This window comes from Anas platyrhynchos, chromosome 24, assembly GCF_047663525.1.
Source record: "Anas platyrhynchos isolate ZD024472 breed Pekin duck chromosome 24, IASCAAS_PekinDuck_T2T, whole genome shotgun sequence".
Lineage (NCBI taxonomy): Eukaryota > Metazoa > Chordata > Aves > Anseriformes > Anatidae > Anas > Anas platyrhynchos.
The window spans coordinates 2,096,826-2,119,461 of record NC_092610.1 but is presented as its reverse complement, the minus strand read 5'-3'; the positions used below and the strand labels follow the sequence as shown (position 1 = coordinate 2,119,461).

General features: G+C 40.2%; 1 protein-coding gene across 9 annotated transcripts in view; it reads right to left on the bottom strand.

The window, feature by feature from the left end:
• The window catches only part of LOC101796704 (zinc finger MYM-type protein 4), a 45,013-nt gene that overhangs the window by 16,419 nt on the left and 5,958 nt on the right, over window positions 1–22,636 (bottom strand). For 3 of the 9 annotated variants that reach the window (XM_072027309.1, XM_072027308.1, XM_038167269.2), the window contains exons 2-18: window positions 17,261–17,303; window positions 16,336–16,869; window positions 14,694–14,761; window positions 13,926–14,096; window positions 10,973–11,051; window positions 10,276–10,528; window positions 8,220–8,394; window positions 7,892–8,104; window positions 5,835–5,985; window positions 5,044–5,159; window positions 4,645–4,917; window positions 4,007–4,157; window positions 3,582–3,754; window positions 3,046–3,196; window positions 2,108–2,248; window positions 1,772–1,809; window positions 485–629 (exon numbers count right to left, since the gene is read on the bottom strand). In XM_072027309.1, coding sequence (XP_071883410.1) covers window positions 485–629; window positions 1,772–1,809; window positions 2,108–2,248; window positions 3,046–3,196; window positions 3,582–3,754; window positions 4,007–4,157; window positions 4,645–4,917; window positions 5,044–5,159; window positions 5,835–5,985; window positions 7,892–8,104; window positions 8,220–8,394; window positions 10,276–10,528; window positions 10,973–11,051; window positions 13,926–14,096; window positions 14,694–14,761; window positions 16,336–16,869; window positions 17,261–17,303 — 2,875 coding nt within the window. Of the gene's footprint in view, window positions 1–484; window positions 630–1,771; window positions 1,810–2,107; window positions 2,249–3,045; window positions 3,197–3,581; window positions 3,755–4,006; window positions 4,158–4,644; window positions 4,918–5,043; window positions 5,160–5,834; window positions 5,986–7,891; window positions 8,105–8,219; window positions 8,395–10,275; window positions 10,529–10,972; window positions 11,052–13,179; window positions 13,334–13,925; window positions 14,097–14,693; window positions 14,762–16,335; window positions 16,870–17,260; window positions 17,304–20,873; window positions 20,941–21,345; window positions 21,417–22,636 lie in introns of those variants that run through there. The other 6 variants (XM_072027305.1, XM_072027304.1, XM_027443742.3 and 3 more) reach the window with 6 other exon arrangements.

Genomic DNA, 22,636 nt, shown 5'->3' with positions numbered 1-22,636 from the left:
CTAAAGGGGACCTACAGGAAAACTGGGGAGGGACTGTTTGTCAGGGGGTATAGTGATAGGACAAAGGGGAATGGCTTCAAATTAAAAGCGGGTAGGTTTAGATTAGATTTAAGGATTTAATTCTTCACTATGAGGGTGATGAGGCACTGGAACAAGTCTGCTCAGAGAAGTTGTTGATATCCCATCTCCGGAAGTGTTCAAGGCCAGGTTGGATAGAGCTTTGAGCAAAGTCCCTTCCGACCCAAACCGTTCTATGGTTCTGTGATTCTTTGATCACAAATGAAGCTTTCAGAATTTGAAAGACCAAATATTTTACATCCGTAAGGCAAACTGCAACTTGCAAAGACCATACAATAACCTGAAAACTATTTAAAGTTTTAAAGCATATTTAAAAATATTTTTGTTATATAAATCATTTACTTTCACAGCTGCAGTACAGACTTGTACAAAGTGGTACAAAATGGGTTGGAGATTAAATACATACCTGTCTGGCATTCTTTGTTTTGTGTATGAGGTTTGCACGACGTGGCCTTAGTCTGTGTGATTGGCTTGCACAACAATGCTTTGTTTTTTAGAAGCCTAGGTGGTTGTGATGATGGTAGTTTTAGGGCATCTGTCTGAGTACTAGCCTGTTTGGAAAAATATAAATGAGGGCAGAGTCAGCACTGGTTGTAGTAGGATATCATAAGATTAGTATTTTCATAAGATTAATATTTGTTCTCTACGATGAAAGGTCAAACGATTTAAAACTGTCTTTGTTGATAAAAAAGATCATTTAAAACTATTGTAAAAAGAGCTTTTTTGTTGTTGTTGTTGCTAACAGTGCAGAGAAGAGATCTACAAGAATGTTTGGTTTCTGTAGTCAAATAATCTCTATAAACTTTTCATCTTAGAATTTTACTGATGGTAAAGACCTAAAAAAGCCTTAAGATACTTTTGATGACTAAAATATTGGGTGATAGAAATATGCAAAAAAAAACTTAGTAAATTATGCAAATCCACTGAAAAAGAATACAAATAAAAGATGAACACAAATGCTGGCAATATCAGTGTCACCTCCTGATTATACACAGACTGACTACTCATGCTTGTACTAATTTCATGTCCTGCAAACTGTAATTTTCAGTTGTGCATTCATGTAACAGGATCAGTTTCATTAGGGGAAATGCATACTCTAAGCATAAATGACTTTTCAGCTAAAAGTAAGGGTGTCCATCTCCCAGAAACAAAGAGCTATATAAAAAAAAAATATTATATATTCCAAAAGAGTTGCAAAATCTCTCAAGAATTGGAACTCTAGGAGTTATTCACAGATAAGAAGTGACAAGGGTTCCCCATAGCTCCACTACCACACTGACAGGGAGTGGGGAAGAACAGCTAAGCTGCAAGAGCTTGGTAATGTCAGCCCCAGCAGCCCATGCTGGTTCCCTTCTGCTTGTGGCAGCCCTTCCTGTGGCATCACATCCCACTTCTGGCCACAAAAGGTAGCCTCAAGCACATTGCTCGAGAGCTAGTCATCTGAAGAGCCACAGTTTGACAACCTGTGTCTTAAAACATCAAATCATTCTGTCAATGGACACAAGAAGACTTTTATAGCATACAAGTCTTATCCATTTAAAAAAAAATACATCTGCAAATTGGATAAATTTTAAATCTCAATCACAACCAGGAAAAGCAGTTACAAAATTAAGGTGCTAAATTATTGGATACTTTACTTGTTATTGATACAATCTGGACGAAAGTGAGAAAAAGAGTCTCTTGTAAAACTTACATCTCCTATTATTTTTGCTGTCACAGTAGGGACTGCACCTGTGAAGAAGAAAACCATGAAGGATTAGCTTGTGTACTTATCATCAAGGACCACAATGTATACTCTGCCAAGGTCAAGAAAAAGAATTCCCCTTAAGCCTTATTCCCCAGTATATGTAAATAAATTTAAGTCCTTAATTATACGTAGGGAAAGGAAGGACAAAACCACAACCTTCTGTATCGATGTGAAGCATAATGAAGAAGTGGCTGTTGTCCTCAGTGGAAAAGATCCCTGAACAACTATAAACATCCAGGAATAGAGATTTAAAAATAGAGAAATCACATTCAGTAGTCCTACCCTGTAAAACATTGTTGGAGTTAACCGTAGGCTGGGCAGCAGGGGTACTTGCAAGGGACACCACATTTGCTATGACAGGGGTTGAGTCCTTCCTCAAAGAAGGTGGGCCTGACGAGGAAGCTGGTGCCATAGAAAGGTTTGCTGGGAAGAATAAACAGAAGAAAACTAAAATAAGCAATCACATAATTTGCAAAGCAGCATTTTAGAAACAATACCCACCCTCCAACTTTATCTCCAGATGAAAAAGCCTGCTTTATGAGAAGTGTACATAGCTGCCAAACTGCAGGTTTTCAGTTTAAATAGGACTTGGCTCCATAAGCAAACTTAAGCTGTTTTCCAGTCACTGAAACATTTCAGAAGTTCATCACAGCATGAAAGTGGATTTCTATCTTTAATAGTATGTGTATTACAGCAGCACTCATGAGACAACAGAACTGGATGCCTCACTGTGCTCAGCACCATACATCCGTAGTATAGGACACAGCCAAGATCCTAACACATAATGAATGAGGTGATTTTTATGAGACTCTCAGGTAGAGGAATTCTCAGGTTCTTTCCATGTGAAAGCACCATAATCACATTTCATCAAAAATAGTGTTCTGAGGCACTTTATTATCCTGGCAGCCTCCCGTTCAGAGAGATGCCTGGAGCTCAGTTTTACAAAGGTGTGGAAAGTGATTGAAAAGTTAGTCCTTATACTTCATCTTGAAAATCAAAGCATAGGTTTTCTTTATGGGCAATCTCATTTAATATCTGTGGAAGTTTGAAAGCGAACTTGAAGAAAGCGAGATACCTAAAACTGAGCCTGTTCAACAACAACAGGTATGTACCCCAGTAGAGGATGTCTCTTAAAAATTTCAGTGAATTGAGTTTCTAAATAAATACTCCTATCACTTTCACACACACCAAGAGGTAATACCGTTCACATCCTGTTTTACCTGTGTTGTTTGGGGGTGGAGGGTCAGAAGCATTTTGCTGATTACAGAACATCAGAATACAAAGCAGATTGCAAAAATGCTTGATCTCCCCTTGCCATTTCATGGACTCACTGAGTTTACCTTGCCTCTTACAACCATCACACTTTGCCATCTAGGAAAACAGAGGGAGGGAGAAATCAAACACATGTAAAGAGCAACAAAGAGCATCTGCATACAGACCTCTTCATATCCTGCTCAGCAAATAAATAGGGTAAAGAAATCTGTAAGAGTGCATCATTTTCATAGCATAACACAAAGCAGCAGAACACTGAGTGTTTTTTTTTTTTTTTCCACAAACAATATTAGGTTTTCTTTATATAGGAAACTGGTACTCAGAAGTTAAGAAGGATTCACTCATCTCTCACATGTATGTAACATATGCATGTTTCATGGACATACAGGTCAACCAGAGGCAGTTCACACAGCTCCTAACGTTCAAAGATTCTTTTGCCAACAATTTTATATTCCAGAGGATGCTACGTGAGAATATTACTTACCTGGTAAAACAAAACTGTGAATTTAGACATGCACTCCTCTGAGCAGAAATCTTCCATTTTCCCCCCAAAGTGATTCTGGACCAGTTTGGGGGAAGTCTGTAAACAGTAACTGCACATTTTACAGTGGGTTCCCCAGCGTTTCCCCAAGTCATGTTTATAGAGCAGTTTACAACCTAGAAGAAAAACCAGCAAAACAACAAAAGCAGCCTTCAGTATCAAAATGATATTTGTTGGTCATTTCTAGTTCTGAAATTCAGTTATGTATGTAATAATTGGTTGAAACATACCATTAAAACAAAGTCTGAATGAAGTTACAGGTTTCCAGACTTAAAATCCATTTTTAAACCTAAATGATTTGTTTTTTTTTAGTATCACCAGACATTTTTGACTTGGTTTATCTGAGAGACAGTCTTACCCTTTCTTACCTTCACTACAGAATGTCTTATCTATGCCTGAGAATCGCACTGTCTCCTTGATAATCTTCTCAATTCTGCAGTATTCACACAGTGCTATTACACTGCTCCTCTTCTTATATTCATCACAGCAGGTCTTCCCACAAAACTGAAACATTTTACCCTGCAACACAGCCAGAATGTTTTGGTTTCAATGTTTCAGTGCTTCACAACCTGGATATTACATTTAAATAGTTGATAAAAACCCAGAAGCATATTTATGCCCTTGAAAATTAACAATTGACAGCACTAGCAGGCAAGTTCATTTAGTTTTTCAGCAAGGGCAGCACCATTTTCTGTAGAAGGCCCTCACTGATGTGCTTTCTCCAGGAATTATAAGAATCACCTCTTGGACCAGAATCAGTAATGTGCTTATCTAGCCAAGCAATGGTGTGGTGGTTCTTTATTTTGTTTCTATTTTTTAAGATCAAAGTGTAAATATCAATATTCATTTTGATAACGGTTAAATGATACCAAAATCAGTACCAAATTCCTCTGTAGCGGGTTACAGCAAGCAGTAGAGCAGTACTAACAGACCACAGCACAAAAATTACAATTTCTTGTGTTTCTGACCGAGAAAGATGAGCTTGAAAAGCCCTAGTCTTCATTACCTTGTAGTCAAGCAGTTCTGGTTTGGTTGCAAACAACCTGTTACAGTGCTGACACCTGAGTTTTACAACAGTGCGGGCAAAAGTGACTTGCTGGGACTGGGCAGCCAGCCTCTGTAGACCAGCTGCAGCTGAACTGCTCACGGAGCTGGGAGACACAGTGGAGGTGGTGCCACCTGCTGATACTGTTGCCCCCGACGGAATGCTTACAATGACTTGACCTTGCGATAGGGGTACAACTGAGGAGTTCATCCCTGCAGGCTTGTTGAACAAATTCTGCAGGAAAGCAAAGGGAGAAAGAAACCTTATTTTACAGTATTACCTATTTTACCCAGCATCCCAGATACTTATACCACCGATTTATGATTCTATTAAGCTAAGAAGAAATCCTAAATGTCACACCTGAAAAGCTACTACACAACTGTAGCTGCAAAAATTGCGTATGCTCCCATCTGACATAGCCAAGTGATACTGAGGGTTTGCTGAAGTTTTACAGCTGTTGCACTGAACTTGAACACCTGAGAGTGAAACAGAGAAGAAAAAGTGGTTTATGCAACACTGAGTCATATTGCAGATAATTTTGCACTGTGCATACAAAAACAGAGATTCTGAATGACAAGTTGAGGTACACACAGAAGCACAAGACAACGTTTCTTCAGATTCAGAAGCAGGCACTGCAGCTGCAGTGCCTGTTGCTTACCAGATCCTTTCATTAATCTCTCAGTATCCCTAGAATGTCAGTACGCATTTTTCTATTTTACAAGAAAAACAGCTGAGAATATGTTTGCCTAGCTCAAAGCAAAATTAGGCAGAGATAGCTAAGCTAATCACCCTGGAGAACGGGGGCAGAAGAGTCACAGTGATGGTATGGCTTATGCCCACACAAGTGGATTTATCTAGCTGGTAAACCCCCCAGCTTCACTTACAAGAGCAGAAAATAGATTAAGGTTTATTGTCATGTTTAAGTGCTATAAAAACAAAGCTAAAATGGCTACACTGTCACTGTTAGGTTTATCTATGTTAGCAAGTCCTTATGTTTCCATCTCAGCACCTTCCCTTAAACAAACAAACAAAAAAACAACAACACCACTTTCCATACCCCCAAAAAGAATATAAGCCTTACTTTCAAGACAAATTAAGTTTGGATACAAGCTATGTGACATTATGCTTCTAGAGTAAAAGAATAAAGTTACCTGCAGAAGTAACCATTTTCACTCTGTATGCTGACAAGCAGTTAATAGAGCAAAACAGTTCAGTTTTTCCTAAGTTATTTGTGCTCTCTATCATCTCGGCCGAAGATCTCAAAGATTTACACAGTGTGCAAGGTGTAATTTTAGCCGACTTCTGTGGAAACAGTAAAGTTGGTCATTCATTTGAAGTTTATTATTTTTATTAACCAGGAAATTAATCATGAACCCAAAAAATGTCTATAAAAATGAGAGCTAGCATACTTGCAACAGCACTTAAGTTACAGCCGTATTATTTTTGATGCAAATACACTTATTTGAGTTCTGGTTGTTATATTTACACTTTGATCATCTGAGATGTGGACATTCAGGGTAAGTGCTACTTGTGCAGGCCAGTTTGAGCAGTACCAAGGCTGTTAAGACAAAGGCCTCCAAGTACAAAATACAATGCGTGTTGTAAGAGGAAGTATCAACCTTCAACATTTTCACTGAAAAGCAACATTTTGCTTGTGACTTAACATATCAGCTATGTATGTAAGTGATATTACTGCTGAGCAGATGAGAAAACAAAAAACACAGATAAGCAGGTTCCTTGAAGACACATTTGGTGGCAGAACGGGGAACAGATATATCTTATAATAATCACAGTTTTCAATCTGTGGTCTACAGAGTACTTTTAAGAAGAGACAAAATGCAGCTTACCTTTTACAAACATTTTTTCTGTGTTTACACCACTGAAAGGTTTTTAAGATTTTAAGTGTGGAAAAAGCTTTGAGATCTATTGCACTAGATTGTTTCTCTATTACAGCCTTAAAAATGCACTTTGTTCTATAAACAGCTATTTCAGTCCTTCACAGAAGGATAGAACAGGGTATAAATTTCTAAAGGATTTTAAAAAAACACAAAATCCCAGAAATGATTGGAATGTATCTGACAATTGAGTTGAATGCTGTTTAAAGAAAAAATCAATAAAAAATAGATTACACTTATTCTAATAGGCTCTGAACGCACTGGATTCCCAAGAAGACTAACATATATGGGGTTTTGATGTGACACGCAAAAGCAGCAAGAAATCCCTCTCCTTTCCAGCTTAATTTCTATATTTGCTTCAGAGGACAACTAATGTTGTAGGTAGTTTTCTGGATGAAAAATTTTTATCAGATTTTTTTTTAATTCACTACGCCCTTCTTGGCCTAAGTGCCCTGAATAATGGGGCAGCAGAGTCAAGTCACAGAATGTACAGTTACACCATCTTATCAAAAGGCAATTTTTTCCTAATGTAATTGCATTAAAACAAGTCAGTCAAAAATAAACAAGCTATCACAATAAAGGTTCTTTCAACTGCTCAGTTCTTTACGAGGCACCATTAAAATCAAAATTATAATATTAAAAATTTAAAAACGAACATCAAAATGATCAACTAATTATTACGTTTCCTATCCACTTCGTTCAAATGCCACAATTTTAATAGCTGAAATGAGTCAAAAATGAAGTGTCCTCTCATATCTTACTATTATTTAACGTACCCACATAAGGTTGTGGTGCATGTCTGAGACAACATATTTAGAAAGCTGGAATTTTTGGAAATAATCTCTTCTTCAGCGTCAAGAAGGATCTGTCATAGAGCGAGATACCCTACAGTTAAATTACTCTTAGTTTTTAAGGATCCTCAGGCAGCTCATGAGAAACTACACTCCTGTAGTACAGCACAGAGAATATTCAGAGAGCATCTCAACGAACATCCCAAAAGAGCTTTGCTCATGAGGTTTGTGTGCTTTGTCAGATGATGGTCATCTCCTGAGAGGCTGGCCTAAATGTGTCACAGTCAGGTGTTGCTGAGTGGTCCCACTGTATCTTCTCTCACACTGGAGTACTCTGGTAGCCTTTTCAGTGGTAAGGGAAACAGAGCAATGTATCTGGGCAAAAATTAAGCAGCAAGCAGCAAAACGAGTATCTCAGACCAAGTTTGCAACTGAAATAATCACCTAATAAACCAAAACCTATTTCTTAAAACACCCAAAATCTAACCTAAGGTGTACTTTTATTATTGCGTCAAAATATACCTGCTTGTACGCTGTCACACACGTTGAACTGCAAAACTTTTTTGACTGTCCCTCTATTTGAAGCATGTGACATTGGCCAGACCCACTGTAGCAGTAGCCTCCACAATTCTCACAACAGTTCATGGTCAAGTTATTAGCTGAGCGGAACTTGGAGAAGCAGGCATCACTGCAGAGCTTGTGCACGACGTTCTGGTAATTCACTTCATGTCTAATCTGGAAGAAAAGAAAGAAAATATAACAAGAGGAGAAACATTATCTAAGTTCATCTCTAAGATAGCAAGTTCCATGATTTAAAGGGAATTTAAATGAAAAATAAGTTTGCAATTACCACTGCATTCTTCTGGCACATGCTGCACTTGGTTGAAATGCTGTTAGTGTGAATAGTAACAACAGGTTTCCTTTTGAGTTCATATGTAGAAAGACACGACTGGCTGCAGAAATCCTTACTGGAATTTGTACTGTCAAACTGGGCAGTGATCACATCCTTTGGATTTAGAATGTCTCTACAGAAAAAAAGAAAAATGAGCATAGAAAGAGATAAACATTGGTTTCATGTCAACTTGTTCTCCTTTTTATTTCTGCAAACTAAACATTCTCTGGAAGAGGGTGAATTTATTTATTTAATTTAAAGCTTTTATTTTTGCCAATTTAAGTACTTGTCTTTTCTTTTCCTGTTAGGAAAGTAGTTAAGAAGTACAATTCTCAAGTGGATATATTGTGAAACATTTTCTACCTGGAATTAGGAGTGGACTACAAGCACATCTGGTTGTATCATTTAATCCTTTTAAAAGACACTGGTAAAAGGTAACCATTTTGTACAGTACTTACTAAAAAAAAAAAATAATAGAAAGCAGGATATGTAGATTAATTCCTTTTAACAATGAAACCATCAGTAATAATGGGATAGGGAAAAAAGGGAAAAAATGAAAGGTCAGAATTTCTAATTACTACGCAGTTCAGCCCTAAATGGTCTGACTTGTATTGCACCTTTCCTCCTTTTACCTCTAATCTACCATTGTGTCTGCCACTGGATTCAATAAAGTGAACTTTTCCCTTACTTTTCTCTTTTGAAACAGTCATTCACAGAAAATTTTCAAAGACCTTATGTCAAAAAAGGTAGGAACAAATCTTTGTATCACTTCCTTGGATGGAAGGATGCCTCCTTTTTTCTTGTCTTGTCACAAATAGATCACTTTTCAACTTAATAAAAACAAATTACAGCCAAGACTGCTAAACTTTATTACAAGGTCTTTTCACGCTGAGACTGCAAGTAAAAAGAATAATTAATTGAAGTCTCAAGTTTAAGTTCCATTGACCTTGTAGAACTGAAAGTAATAAATCTACTGTTGAAGAAGCGATGCATGAACAAAGCAGCATTCACTTTGCAAAATAACTTCCATTACTAAAAATAATGCATAAGAATAACTGTCCTCTCTAAACAGACCCTAGCACAGGTCTGTGAGGTTATTTATTAGCCTCAAGTTCTGTTATAGTAATATGACAGCTTAAAGAGCTGGCCACAGAAGTCTCCTTTTGCTAATAAACTCCTTTTGCTGGAGATAATATAAATGAAAACAACATTTTAATAATTAAAATGTTGGTTGTTTTTATTTTAGAGCTCAAGATTCACACTGGTGTTTCCAACAGGACTGTGAAAAATGTAGGTGTTAAGATTTTTTTTCGAAGTAGGCTCAGAAAAGCAAACCTTGCCCTTCTACTCTCGGCCTAGGTAGAAAGTAACTGACTTGGGTACTGAAATCTCAACTACTTGAAACACTCAATTCTCACCATATTTAACCTCTATACATATTATGAAGGTTTAACCGTGACTAAATAATAGCAGCAGTAATGTATTTTGAAGAGCTAAAACCTACAGAAGTCTGAGCTCACAGAAGGGAGCCAGATCGGAAAGCTATTTTTTGTGTAGAACCTAAGGAAATATCTCGCATGGAATGTATTAATTTACCCATCTTTCATTTTATGGATTCAGTAAATCTATTTTCATCTAGGAGAAATAATACATGATATATTTTTTGAAAACGTACTTGTTTAGCGAGTGCAATGACATTTTAAATCAGGAGGGAAGTGGAGTACCTTTTGAAACAGATGTAATATTTGGCTCTTTTAAATTAAAAAAAGACAAAGCGTACACTTCACAGCAGAGGCTTTTAAATCTATCTGTATGCAAAACACAACTAACTAAATGGAATTGAAAGCAGACAGACCAATTAACAAATAACAGTATCAGCCACGATTTATTGAGGGGAAACATAACAGAAGTGGGCATTAGAGAAACAGCATGTCGTGTAAGAAGTGAACTGAAGCCTTTTCATTATCTGCTTGAATATCAATTATTACTCAAACAAATTAAAACGCTGTCCTACTTTGAGCAGCTTGAGCAGGTTTTCTTGGTAGAAGCTGGTGGGCGAGAAGCTGGAACAGTGTATCCAGTGAGGCACAGTGTGGAGCAGAAGAGCTGGGTAGAGCCTTTCCTCTGGTATGCGGTTTGCCCCTTCTGCAGGATTTTTTTACAGCCAGAACAGGAAACCCGAACAGCTGTGGTTGGAACTGAAGGAAGCATTTTACTCATGCCAGAGGATGCCACAGCAGGCTGGAAACCTGATGACAGCTGTGGAGCTAAAAAAAAAAACACAACAGAGAAAACATAGAGTAACTGTTCTAGCTGTATTACACGTTAATTCACTTTTGTGCAGGGAGCAAGAGCAAAGCTTATGACTTCACTGGGATTGTCAAGGTCTAAGGGAGAATTAAATAGCAGATGAACTCTAAAAATACATGCCCTGCACTGGTTTTCTGCAGAGCAGATTGTTTCAACTGCTCTTAAGATCGAGAGTGCACTTTTAACATCCCTTTCACATTCAATTGTCCTTTGCCTCAAAAATACAATTATTTTTCAAAATCTCTTATTTTGATCGTCTTTAAAACAAAGCCAGCTTTTTTTTTTTTTTTATCTTACTGGGGTTAGACCTAGCAATTGAAATGCAGCATAAACTGCAACACCGTTTGGGAAGGGGATGTGTTGTATAGATTTAAATAAAGTTAGTCTTGCCTATTCCTTACCAAGAGGACTGCCACTGACTGAAAATACAGCACTGATTTTCAGCTCCCCTTCCTGAGTTTTTGGCTGTTGGCCGTACTCCTAAAACAAAAGGGAAAGGAAAAGGAGAACAAATACACACATGTGATAACAGGTTACAAGACTTCCATTCTTTCACAACGCTGTATTGAATCATAAGGCCCAGGAAGGAAAGAGAGAATCTCCTAAGCCTGTTCCGAAGGCCAGGCTCACAGATAGTGCTGTACAAGCAGCACACGCAGAAACCTGCTCAGAGGTTCACAGCAAAGCGTATAACAAGAGCATCACGTAGAAATGGGAAAGTGCCTGCTTGGTGCCTTCCCTTTTCCAGCTGTATTCTCAGACACCTTAGAATTTAGCATTAACAAAGCTTAAGAGAAGTCTCCACTTTCCAGTTACACAGACTTTCCATCTAGAAGCGTTCTGCAGTCCTCGCTCTTGGAAACAAGCTTGATTTTCAAATTCACAGATAGCAATAACAGAGCACAGACTGAAACCTAGATGGCGAGAAGCATTCTGCACTTCACTGGGAGGTCGAGGACCTAGGAGGAGCCCAAGGTGCAGCTTCACAGCACATGAAGAAATTTTAAACTGGGACAACCTCGTTCAGCCCCACCTCCCATCCTGGAGCAGGACTGAGAGATGCTGAGTCAAAAATTAACTACTAATTATAGTAAAAACTTTTTTTTTTTTCTTTTTTGTCAGCTTAGCTCCACAAACCAGCTGTGTGAAGCTGGCAGCACTACAGGCAGACCATCACAATCCTTACTTAGACTGGCTTTGGCGAAAAGGGAATAACCTCCTGTTTTCTGCAGGATGAGAAAATCCCCGCGGACAGTTGCTCGTGGAGTAGCTGACATGGTGTAAATGCCCAGCTTACCTCACAGCAGCTATTCAGACTTTGTCACCACATCTCCTGCCCGTGCTCTAACTAGAAATTTGAACCGTAAAGCAGCTTGTAACGCTCTGCATGTAAATCTTAATAGGCTGAAAAGAATAATCTCTTGGAACTACAGAGATGATAAGATTCAGCCTACTTACAGTCATTTGAGAATAGCGAGGCCGTGATGTCATATTATGACTGAGCTAAATGAACAGTTGCTGTCTGACTGCAAGGTAAGCCAATCCGAAATCACTGGGCAAAAATAAGCTCTCAATTTTCAGTGGCACTGAACCGCTCCCTCAGCTTCACCCACCTCCTAAAAATCACACCCTAGCATCCACATAATGTACGTTAAAACTTAACACTTCTCTTACAAGTGGGAAAATTGTTTCTAGACTAAGACGACCAAACTATTTCTCACCGTTTCCCAGGAGAATATTCAGCAGCATTAGTTTATCAGATCAGTTTATCTGTCAGACTGAAACATTCAAATCCACACCATTTTTTTTTCAATATTACAATTTTAAGACTAGCTATTTATAGGAATGCAATTTTTTAAAGCATTTTAACTGCAGTTTTATCCTGAGTCAATACTAGTAAGAGAAACAGAAGCAAACCCTAGCATCAACTGTGCATGATCAAGAATAGTTTCACAGCAGTTTAACTGTTGGAAGCCAAAAACCTTCAGCTCCAACTATCGGTTACAGCAAGAAACACAATTCTCTTTCAGGATGCATGGGAAAAAAAAAAATTAAAACATATTACTTTTTATCTAAAGGAAAACAAAAAACTGTCATCAGTTCTCATATTTTTCCAGTATGAGGCAAAGGATTTTACTCCAGGAATTAGCATTTTGATCAATAAGATAGTTCAAATTCTTCACATCTTCACTTTTACTCGTTAATTTGACCTTTGATAACCACGGACATCTTGCACTACATTCCACACAAATCCACACAGCAGCTGCCATCTTGGGAGGACAAAGGAACAGACAGATTTAACTAATCTACACACGGCTTGACGTTGGTTATGCTTAAGGGAAAATAAAAATGAACAATCTCATAGACACCGAACAAATCAGAGGGGCAGGGAAATCTGAAGAGGTTCGAGTACAGTTTACTTCTTTACTTTATTTAGCCAAGAGTAGCATGGGAAGAGAAGAAAAAACATTGGGAAGACAGGCCCAGAAAAAAGATGAGGTATAGCAGAAGTACACAGAATGATACTAGAAAAACTAATGCCTGAACAAGAACACCAGAGCTACCGTCAATGCAAGGGGGATGAATTACCCTGGGAAGTTCTGCGCACCTTTAATGCATGTAAAGTTTGGCATGTAACCCAAATATCAGCAGTGAGGAGACAAGAATTGCAACATGGATCATTTCCTTGGTGTCGCATTGCAAACCAGTGGCAAAGAGACAGGTGAGAGCTCAGCAATCCTTGCCCCAGCACCGTACAATCCATAGGTCAGCCTTTTCTCCATTTTGCAATTATTGAACTCTTACCTATATCATCATAAAAGATGTCAGTCTCAAACGAGAAAATCACTTGACTTCACTGACCTGTATGTATTCAAATATTTTTGTAAGGTAAGACCTCTAAGTATTAATTTAACAACAACAAACACAGAACCATTGTGCTCGCAAAGACAACCGTTAAGAGGGAAGTAGCAGGAACAGCACTATTTAAACTACACAGCTCTAACTCTGACAATTCACAAAATATTCAACAAAAACACGATCTGTAATTTATTTTCTAGGGAGATCAAGTTGAGCTGAAGCGTCTATATTGCCACGGATTTCATCACGCCAAGTTTTACAGCACTTTGCTTCGTCTCTAACCGACAAGCATCACATTTTCAGCGACATGGTAACATGACATCAAAGAGTTGGGGGGGGTTGGGTTTCATGGTGCTATAAGAGGGAAAAATCCTTCTACTAAACTATGTTCTTCAAGTTAAATTTCGGTCAACAAACCAAATAAACTGCTGAACTTGTGTCCAGCTTATGCGGTCAGTTGTCAGACCAAAATGAGAAATGCAATGGGAAACTTACCTCAGAATTATCAGGTTCATCTTTAATTTTGTCTAATAGTCCCTGCTGTGGGGCCATAGCTTTATCATATTCGTCATCCAAAGGCTCCTCCTTAATTCTAATATTTGGTGCAAAGGAATTCCCCAGCTCTTGTCCAATAGATTCCTTACTAGAAAATAGGTAGCTAGACTCCTGAAACAATAATATGAAAAAGAATTCACCCTCCTGCATCTGCCATGAGGAGTTGGGCTGCTGCCAAGGGGAGTTTCTGTTGCAGACCAAGAGAAATGGGTCCTGCCACTGGAAGGTGGGAGAAATGAAAGGCAGCAGCTGCTGCCTCTACCTCCCTGCAGCACCCTCTGTCATCCCACCCCCAATTCTTTTCACTCCTCTGGACAAAGCAGAAGCCACCCAGCTCTCTAAGTTGGTTGTCAGTAAGGGCATTTCGTTGTTTGGGCAGTGTCTCGTGTTGATAGAGCTGTTCCCTGTCTCATCTGGAAAAAAGGCAGCAGGTCAGATGGATGCATCCAGGTCTAGAATCGGCTCACCAGTCACAGTCAGACCATGCTGAACACCAAAGTGGCTATCAAAAGAAGCCTCACTTCAAAGAGAGGGTCAGCAAAATTTTACAAAATTATACGCAGACTTTTTTAAGTAGCAAAGATGTCTACGAGTCAGAAGGTCAGTTTTCTTGACACTCAAATTTACACTCAAATATAAAATAAGTACTTCGAATTATTCCAGTATATTGCTGCACTTGCAAAAGTGTTTGAAAGATCTATAGCTTACCCTGAAGTTAGTTTCTGGAGTTTGTGGCGCTAACTGCGTCCGTAATGTTTCTTCTACTTGATTATGAACTGAGGAAAACATATACATTAAATATAAATGAATACAGATTCCAATGCATTTCCTTTAAAACTATCTAGAGTCTCATACTGATCCCCAACCCCGTAGTCTGACAGCACCTCAGAAGTATTAAACTACTCCCTCGTTCTTCCCTGCAAATAAGACGGTGATCCTTAAAGAGAATTGACATTTTTTATTATTCTACTGGGTCATTATTTTCCCATTCCAGCAGAATAGTTGGAAAATTCTGAGGCAGAGTTGTTCATTCAGATCTTCTACACCCCAGTGACTTCTGAGTTCTGTCACATTTCTACTTTTAAATCAGAAAAATACTTTTTTCAGAGCAACAACTTCCATCTTTTTCTTTGCAGGTCTTTTGCCTCTTCCCCTTTTCTCAGGAAACAGCAGCGTATACATTTTTAGCAAGTATCTTTTTAAAGATACTGGATTTGCCTGGATACTGGGTGCTGCCTTTGAGCATTTACTAAAGCTGTTCCAATTACTGGCTACTCTACCTGAGGCTGCACGGCTTTCAGCCACAATCTTGTAACGGAAGGTATTTACAATTTTCTGAAATACGTCTTTTGCACAGAAATATTCTTTACTTGATTTCTACCTGAAGGCAAGAGTAAAAAGACAACTTTAACTCTTCTTTATTAAAAAAAAAATGTATTGTTTCTCTATCATTTGTGGAACCTGGAAGCACTGATTTTAAGACGCTGTTATTACGTGTACAAAGCTTAAATATCAGAATTGTAAGCTGTAAATCTCAACGAGTAGTCAGGAGGCTCTCACTTGTTGGCCAACCCTCTCTCCACACAGTCTTCTGAATGAAATTAAACCCCATGTTCCAGCCTGGTTATTCTTAACTCCTTCATTCACTGTTCTAACATAACTTTCAGAGCTTGGGAAATCAAAGCCAGGTGTGCGGGCAGCAAGACTACTGGTGACTTTCAGGCTCCCTCAAATGAGAAATGGATTACAGACATTACAGACATCTTTGGTTCTCTCCATGTTGGCTGGACCAAGTCCAAGACATAAGTATCTGAAGAAAAAGGAGAGCAGTCTCCCAGGAAAAGCAGATCTCAAGTTACTCCCTGGCTGACTTCCTGCAGGCACTAATGTATTTCTAGCAAGCCTTTCTGTGATGTTACTATGAAAAGCATGCTGCTTTAAGCATATGCACTAATGAAGAATTGGCACTTTGCACAAAAATATCTTTCCAGCTTAACCTAAATTTCATCATCTATTCTGTAAAGGAGTTCCAAGGGCTAGAGATGACAGTAAAACAAGAGGAAGCTTAAGGTGTCACCCAGCTTGGTTTAGTAAACCATAACAACAAAGGATATGATGAGGCTCCAAAACAAGCTGTGGATGATGAGATGCCCCCTAATGCTGCCGGGCCCCTAGTCCTACCACAGAGTTCATTGTATTTCAGGGTTCTTTATAATATGCTTCCCTCCATATAGCTAGGCATGTTATCTTCACCAAGATGATGTTTTTAATAACTAGTCCTAGTGCTAATCTCTGTCTAGTTCTTTCTTCCTCCTTGCTGGGTAGCCAGGTCTACGATGCCAACAGTTACCTGCTTTGTCAAGAAAACTGCTTTTCAATCTAGAATCCATATCTTTAGGGATTTTTTCCAACCGTTTTTCACGTTCTTGAAAATGTCCTTCTCTATTCTTGTCCTTTGTTGAAAAAGTCTCTTTGCCATTATCTCTTGTTATGCTAAAATCTTTTCGCATTGATTTAAATACAGGGCCCTGCTCGAACGGTGAAGTGAGATCCTTTTGGATTGCATTTTGAATCTGAATATCTTTTTCACTGTCCAGCTCATGCTCTGTAACCCTCTTGCCCTCTTCTAGATGGTCTTCAGCATGAATTGTGGAAGGGAGAGTGTCTTTTGGAGTGAAGTTTTGATCATCTTCGTTGTCACTCCCAACAACAGGTATGCCTGCCAGATCCCCCGAGTTCAGAAAATAATCATCATCATCATCATCATCCAGCAGTGAGTTTTCAGATCCTGTTCGATTCTGTATTCCATACGATACGTTGTCGAGGGCGGTTGTTAAGTTGTGGTCAGTGTCCTCGGACATTTCTGCATCCAGGATTTCACCACCTAGGGAGAAGAAAATAACAAACAGTCAGAAAATTCACCAAGTTTACATGTAACAAAGGACGACTCTAAGTGCCCTTTGCTAATCTAATGTTGCAATTTCTTGAAGCCATTAAGTATTCTTGGACCAACATTACTGATAAAACACTGCTGACAAAGGAACAGTTCTGTCCCACTCGCTAGATAGTGAAATACTAGCTGAACTGAGTAAAACTCATCAAAGAAAGAAAAAACATTAATTCATATAATTTGTAGCGTTTGTGCAGAAGGCAGTGCAGGGAGGGAACAAGTAGCAAGGGCTAAGAGAGCTTTTTTTTTTTTTTTGGCAGCAGCAACACTTCTAAGAAGCATTTTGTTGAACTACGGCCTTATGTAAATAAATAAAAATACTTACATTTTTCTGTAATATCAAATACCGCATCAGATTTATCTTCAAACTGTAAAAGGAAAGCACTATATCATTATCTCGGTCAACCCGGATGCACTTTGCTAAAACGTACCCAACCAAAAACCAAACCGACACAAAGAATCACAACTCCTTCCCCTTCCTTTCCTGCCCCAAGCAAAGTTCGATTTAAAACTGTTGCATTACCAAGAAGTCACAGTTACCAGAAGTTCAGAAGCACACACAAAAAATGACAGAGGAAAAACTGAGAATGAGCTTTGCTCAACTGAGGAGGTGCAGGAAGAGACGGGAGGGAAGGGAAGGTCAGAATTTTCACTCCTACATGAGATATTTGTATCAGGACAAGACTATGGATGATGTACTGACACTCTACAAGCCTTGATTTCAAATAAATGTTATTAACGAAACAACAGCAGCATTTACAGCTTTCACTAATGGGGGTACACAAATCCAGAGGCTCAGTCCTTCTAACAGGGACCATCTCCTTTCCAGGAACTGGGAAGCAGAACTCTTACTTCCTAACAGTAATGAGACAATGAGTATCAGTAGGAGCGACTGACAAAGACCCAGATGATGACTGAGCACTGCACACAACATCTGCTTTCATTAAACATTCTCTGACAGATGTTAAAGTTGACAGCATGTCTGGAGAAGCGTGTGCACTGAGAATAATTAAAGTTCTCTTTTGGATGTCCAACTCTTACTAGCGTTCCTCATTTCTGCCTACGAGATAACAGCGATTAAGTCAGCTCTCCTTTCCCTGCATCTCCGGCTCTGAGCTTTCTTTCCTGGTAGATCCCGCTCACACTTCAATCCTTAAGCCACCTTAAGCAGAGTAATGGGATTTGGTAGCAGAGGGATGAGCTCTAATTTCACTGAACTCGAGTCGATAAACTGGAGATTCCACAGGGCAGTGATGGGAAACTACCAGCTTGGCAAAAATCAGCTCCAGGAAAGGATGACAACATATTGTCTCGGGATTCATCGGGTGGCAAGGGGTCCATCAGCCTCCTGATATTGCCTGCAGGTCTACAAAGAGGAGTTAGCTCAGCTCAGTTGACACACAGGGAATACCAAGGACGTGTCCAAATTGTCTTGGAATACCAAGACCATTTGAGACTGCACCAAAACTTTTCAGCTTCTTTGAGGAGTGAGAGTTGAGGCTGGAAAAGTGAAATATGGAAACAAAAGAGAAATTAATGTTATGCTCCTCAAAACTGATGCAAGTCTGTTCATTGCAATTACCTAGAAGAATAAAAAAGGGAGCAAACACCTTCCAGGAAGGTTTGCAAGGCCTGAGTTACTGCTAAAATGATCCCACAAGGAGGTGGAGGTTTAGCACTGATCCATGAGTCCACTTGTAGTCACCTAACTTTACACTAGTGGAAAATTAATCCCCATAAATACTGGATATACTCAGTTCTAATACCAGATGCTGAGGACAAAGAGAGCAGCGGTGCATTGTGTTTACAGAACAGAGAAGGGAACTTGTTGCCATTCGGTAATAACATCAGAGCATGAAGCCTTGGGACACAAAACCGTTTAGCACAGGTCCTTTTCTCCTCGCTGATCATCCTTGATCCCCTTCTTGCTTCCCAGCAGCAACGCCGTTTTTCTTCAGAAAAGTCTCAGACAATTTGCTGGTAGGATATGAGAAAAGTTCTCAGTTGAGATGAAGCACTAGATCATCCTGTTCTTGAAGCAGATTTATATCAGAGCAGCTCCTTGCCTCTTTTGAGATGCCGTGTACCTGTGGAAAAGCATTCCAAGCTCTACCACCATCTCATTCGCTTTACGAGCAACAGTCTGGGCCTTCCTAATTAACGATCTCATTCCAAGAAACGACGAGGTACAACTTGGCACGTGTGGGCCACCTGCAAGCGCAAGGTGCTACCATAAATATTTTGAACAAGTTTGACAACATTCACAATCTATTTGGAAAGAGTCCAAGACATTTCCCAACCATGAGGTCATCCTACAAAAAACCCGCGCTACGTTGGATGTCCTTCCTCTTCCTGTAGTGGGGCTCTCAAAGGAAGAGGTGACCTTGAAGATCATCTTCTTTAAGATGCTTTGGGATGCAGAGGAAGGTTTGTGTCAGAAGCTTACATTAGAAATATTTATAAAACTGAATTTCAGCAATCTCATCTAAGCCACCATCTGATGGTAACAGCATCATCACTCTCACAAGGGGTAAATCCCAAGACCAGCAAGCAGGGCAAGCTTTTGTACACCTGTGTGTGTGGACACATGTATTTACACACACAAATATATTTATATCCCCAACAAATGACTTATTCCATAACTGGACTATCCCCTGCAATGGGCTCATGTGTTTTTCTGAATTGCTGCCAGGTATTCTCTCAATTCTCTCAATTATATTGACTCCTTTTCCAATCCTGAGCCCTCTTACAATCTTGTTTAATGCCCTATCAGAAGGAAATTTTGTGTATCCACAAAGAGGTACCTAAAATACATATAGCACCTTGTATCAGTTTTAAATGAGTTGCCTTTCATTGGATTATGCTCTTGCATTACACAGAAATCCAAGTAATAACGCCCAACTTACCACTACCACGTTATTCCACTACATCTCTGCCAGACAACTCCCCTCTCCACTCCTCACACCTCCTCCTTCCATGGCTGCCATTCACTCCCAGTTCCCTTCATTTCTTCTGCTCAAATTTTTTTAAGATTCACTGCTTGAAAGGGAACAAAAGGACTCCCGAGGTAAACACGAAACTGATTCATCCGATGGCATTTCCTACGGGTCATTTGAGGCAGGCCTAGGAAGAGGCACCTCGATTTCCCACATTAAGTCTTCGATAACTGCAGAAGGGAAAGTATCCAGAACAGAAAGGTTTCGGTTCCTACACGCCAGGCTTCAGATTACCAACACAGCCCTCACGACGCGCTGCCAGCTTTAAAACTAAACTCAAGACTGTCGTACTTCAGAACACCTTCATTTAATCACCGCGGATAAGATTTTGCCAGGGAATAGCTTAGTGATACTTAGTGCTTTTAAGGTAGTGAGCGTTCCCTAGGAGTGTAAAACTGAACAGCACAAGCATGCTAGAAGGAAAATTAAATGTTTTAAGATATATTCTTCTTAGTGACTCTGCCTCACTAGCTAGCATTGTACACAAAGCCATGCTCTGCCTAGGCAGGCTGGAATAAATAAATAATACACAAAAGGATGACAAAACAATTAGGTATTCCTGGAAGCTGTGTGTTTTTGTTAAATTAACTATTCTTCACAGCCAGAAAACGCACTGCTTTTACAAAGAGATGTTCCACTAGGTACGTCTTTCTCATCCTTTTTAATTGTACACCAGACTCAGCGTTAACCCCTCCTTGCTTTGAGCGGGTGGCAGAAGGGCACTGCTTACACTTTCATACAATGTGCTCATCTGAAATAACTAAAAACCTGCTCAATTCTTTAACAGCATTCAAAGTTGCCATAGCATCCATAAATCCGACAATTAATAGATGGTTTTTGTGTGCAATGTAAAGAGAGAAGCTGCCTATGGCTCCAACCTTGTTCTGTATGCAAAATAATGTATATAAACAATAACCCAACCCCCACGGCAACTTTACAGACCTAGCACACGTCTTTCTAACACGCCTGCTGAAGTTTGATCTTAGGTTTCACTGCATCCATAAGCACACTGTGGAAAGGAAGCAGACGTTAAGGAAAGTGCAATTAAAAATAGTCAAGAGGTCTTTCAATTCCTTGCCCTTCCAGCTGCCCTGCACTACACACTGCAGCACCGCCCCCCCCAGCTTCACAATTCAACAAACTGATAAGGAAGGTGCAGGTTTTTCAAAGAAATGATTTAAAAATTGAATTGCTCTTCTTGAACCGGCTTGCGGGGAACCCAGGAAGCATCCCCTGACCTTTTCCACATGACACCCCTAGGAAGGGATGCCGAGCAGGCAGGCAGCCAGCCGCGCTGCACCTCTCCTGCGGGGAGGGAAAAAAAAAAACCCTGCGGCACGAGAGCAGAATTCAGCAGCAGGTCTTTCCCGGAGCTGCTTTTTGCCGAAACGCAGACAGACCAAGCGAGCCATACCTTCACGGCACCTAGGGAGGGAAGAGCAGAGGGTAACAAAGAGCCAGGCTGCTGCAGATACCTGCTACAGGAAAAGAACGGCTGCGGCAGGAAGAGAACCCGGCGGGGTCAGGCGAGCCATAGAGCTGGGCGCTCAGCGCGGGCCTGCAGAGCCCCCTAGCCGCCCCGGCTCCACGCTGGACACTCGCCGGCCACCACCCAAGGTATCGGGGCTCCAGCACCCCAAAAGCAGCCCCGCAGTGGGGTGCTGGGAGGCTCGGCGCGGGTTTTGCTGCGAGAGCGCGGCTCAGAGCCCGCAGTTCGGGAGCAGAGCCAGGAGGATGTGAACTTTGCAGATTCTGCAAGGTTTGTGCTCAGGCTTGAGCAGGCATTTGAGCCAAGCTTGAGACTTCAAAAGACTAAATCAGTGACTAAAAACAATCTAAGAGTCAGGAGATGGATGCTCCGAGAGGTATTTTAAAGGCAAAATTCAAAGCAGCATCTATACATGCAAAAAGACAAAGGCAGACATGGTTCTGTTTCTTCTGGCTCCTTACCTTAATGGTCAAGAGCTGCAGTTTTGCTTTGCATCCCACCTCCTGACGCATCCGAAATTTTTGCGACTGAAGTTTTACGCATCTGAACAAGAAAGTTTCAGCACACAGCATTCAGGCGTGCGCTGCAGGCGTTTTTGGCTTAAGTTTTTCAGAATTGGGAATGAATCACCAGGACTCATGGGGAGCCGCTGGGCACAAAAGTGCATCAGCCCTTTCTATCCCCAGACTTTGCTGAGATTCCTGAGAGTCCTGAATATTCATGGGCCGACTCTACACAAAGCCTCTGTCGACCTTATGGTCTGCATCTCCCCCAAACACACACAAACGAGCTGCAAACTGTTCCCAGCCTATCTGGGGCCAAGCAGACGAGCCTGCCAAGTAACAGAAGGTTACCTGATAATGCCTTATCTTTTGCCAATGATCAAAGTTTTTATCTACACCTGTACAGAATAGAGGGAGATTTGAGTTTTTGTCCCACTCCCTTCCTCGAAAACCCCACAGCTCCCTGCAGGAAGCCTTCACCTTGCAACTGTTTTTGCAGAGGCACCAGACACGATGTGCTGATCCACAGCCCGCTGGATGCTCAGGCTTTGAAAATTAAGAAACACACACACCACAAATCAAGCAAACAAACCGAGGCATCCACAAGAAAGGCTTTCTTTTAAAAACAGAGAATTTCTCTCCTCTAACCCTCACCCCAGCTACGTGCTGATCTATCCTACGGCAGGTGAAGACGCTCTGCGACCAACCGGTGG